Source organism: Lolium rigidum, chromosome 4 (assembly GCF_022539505.1).
Source record: "Lolium rigidum isolate FL_2022 chromosome 4, APGP_CSIRO_Lrig_0.1, whole genome shotgun sequence".
Lineage (NCBI taxonomy): Eukaryota > Viridiplantae > Streptophyta > Magnoliopsida > Poales > Poaceae > Lolium > Lolium rigidum.
In genome coordinates this window covers 64,657,734-64,660,019 of record NC_061511.1, presented here as the reverse complement: position 1 = coordinate 64,660,019, position 2,286 = coordinate 64,657,734, and the positions used below count along the sequence as shown (strand labels likewise).

The 2,286-nt window shown below is 47.7% G+C and overlaps 1 protein-coding gene across 1 annotated transcript; it reads right to left on the bottom strand.

Moving 5' to 3' along the window:
- Window positions 1-1,305: 1,305 nt before the first annotated feature.
- On the bottom strand, window positions 1,306-1,882 carry LOC124647168 (benzyl alcohol O-benzoyltransferase-like). Its single transcript, XM_047187143.1, has 2 exons — window positions 1,436-1,882; window positions 1,306-1,371 (listed from the first exon to the last, which is right to left on the bottom strand). The coding sequence occupies exons 1-2, from the start codon at window positions 1,880-1,882 to the stop codon at window positions 1,306-1,308; spliced, it is 513 nt and encodes a 170-aa protein (XP_047043099.1).
- Between the last annotated feature and the right edge of the window lie 404 nt (window positions 1,883-2,286).

Below are 2,286 nucleotides of genomic sequence, written 5' to 3'. Positions count from 1 at the left end.
GCTCCCAACTATCAAACATCATCCCTGGATATGGTTTGTCAACGAGTTGGTGGCTACTTGGAGTTGACCGAACTTCATCTTCTCCACCTGAATCATCGCTAGATAGGGTAATCCCGAGTAAGTACATCAGTTTACGTTGATGGTCCTGTGTTGCCACCGGATATGTGAACTTCTACTGCAGACGCTTCTACATGCTCTAGATCACCTTGAGCTTCTTTTGGATGAACTACACCTTCGGGATCTTCTAGATCTTCCGAGTGTAACATTTAGATCCAGATCCATATCTACAATACATAAGCATTTAAGGCCATATACATTTAACAAGCGACAATTCAATTCAGTTGCATCAAAGAACTAAAGCATTTAAGATCATAAGCGAGAAAAATTTACATGTATTTTTTTCAATTCTACATGTATTTATTCTTGATGCAAATTGATGTGACAACAGTACTTGCTACATCTTGTCTTAAAATGACATTAAAAACCTGTTTTTTTTTTCCAGGAACATGATGCTGATGCTATGAAGTCCTACAACTAGGAATCAAGATTTCGAACAAGCATCACATTGTACATGTTTTTGGTTCAAGACAACCTGCACTACAATTCTTTGCTATTTTGCTCATGCTTCTGAGAAACAATCACTGATGGATTTATACATCCTGGGATGTGTAAACTGCTAAGTCTAGTGGATATGTAAACTGCACACTTCTATTTCTTTCTCCTTACTACTACTGTCGGATTTATACATCCTGGTATGTGAATCCTTATTTTGATGTGGATCTGTTATACTTCAAGTTTGCAGAATTGGTCAATTTCTTTATACATCTAACCATGAATAACCATGAGTAACCAGAATTGGCCTGGGTCAATTCCTGGCATGTAGAAGTTTAGGATTTGGGGAGGGTAAGAAGTTACAGATCTGGCATGGGGAAGGAGTTTTTTACCTCTGTTTTCTGGGCGTGCTGCAGGAGATTTGTAGCAGATCTTCTTTTATCTACTTTGTTGCATGTATTTTTGGGCTCTTTTTGAAGCTACAGGATGAAGTTTTTCTTGCTGTTCTTGGTACACAGCAGGCAGCAGGCGGCGGCTGGAGGAAGAAGATGAGGGCTGGAAGAAACGAGGGGAGCGTAGGGTTGACAGCCTGTATTTTTTCCTGTAATTTTCTGTGGTCCAATCCACGTCCTTAGGAAACGAGGGGCATGTGGGGACAGAATTCTATTTCTGGTAGCTGTCGCTATCAACTGTGGGCCCCGCTTTCTATTTTGGGAAAAATCCAAATTCGGATAGGGGGGGCACCCTGTAGCACTACCGCAGTAACCGGGCACTCCCTATCCACGTCCAGATAAAGCCTCCGCACGACAGCCGTGTCACCTGCACGTACAATCTTGCACGTGTCACGTGTGACCGTGTGCGTTAGTGTTCAATGACAAGTTACCTGGAAGAGGAGAAGCGGCGTGCCGAGAACTTCAGACGAGCCAGGAACGTCGAAGACAAGTTCCTCCAGCCCCTGGAAGGGCGGCTGCAGAGCGTCGCCGAAGTGTTCGAGGCGGACGTCGGCGTCGGCCTCGATGAACAGCACACCCTCGCCGGTGCATTCGACGGCGAGCTTGCGGCCCTCGATCTCCCTCAGCCGGCCGGCGAACGGGTAGTAGTGCACGAGCGCCCTGGCCACGGCGTCGCGGACCACCGCCGCGGGGTCCCTGCCACTCATGGACGCGTCGCCGCGGTAGAACTGGATGAGGGAGATGTGGAACCGCAGACCGTCCTGGTCGTCGATGTCCGAGAGCCGCTTCAGTTCGTGCGGTGTCGGCCCTGCCGGCGCCACCAGCTCGGGCGCCTTCCTCCGCACCGTGAACTTCAACGACGCCGCCGAGCCCGCCATGAGCACTGTCTCAGCTAGTGCACGAGTAGAAGGATGAGCTCTAGGATGGAGGTGATCGAGGGTGCGGGGGCGAGCTCTTGTGTTTGCTGCTGCAGTGCTGCTCCCTGTGCTGGGTTTGTGGAGAAATGGAGTGGCACCAGGACATTATATATAAACGGGTGGCTACACTCTGACAGTTAGATGTGTGTATCAGCCAGTCATATTTCAAAGCGTGTTTGCAAGAATCATATTTGATTTTTTGGGCGGCAATTGGCCCTCCCTATATTTTACGCCATGCTCCGCCACCGTGTCCTGTACGTATCATCTGTGAGATTTGTGGGTAGTGGGGTATATTTTGTATGTATATTTAACCATCGTATCAAGATATTATTTTCTAGCTTTAAGCAGTTCATGCATTTTTGTGT

What these genes read in the sequence shown, in the direction of transcription:
- LOC124647168 (XM_047187143.1), bottom strand. Translation starts at nt 1,882, where the DNA reads ATGGCGGGCTCGGCGGCGTCGTTGAAGTTCACGGTGCGGAGGAAGGCG. An exon ending in CGCCGCTTCTCCTCTTCCAG is followed by an intron (nt 1,372 to 1,435) that starts GTAACTTGTCAT and finishes TTGTACGTGCAG; the next exon opens with GTGACACGGCTGTCGTGCGG.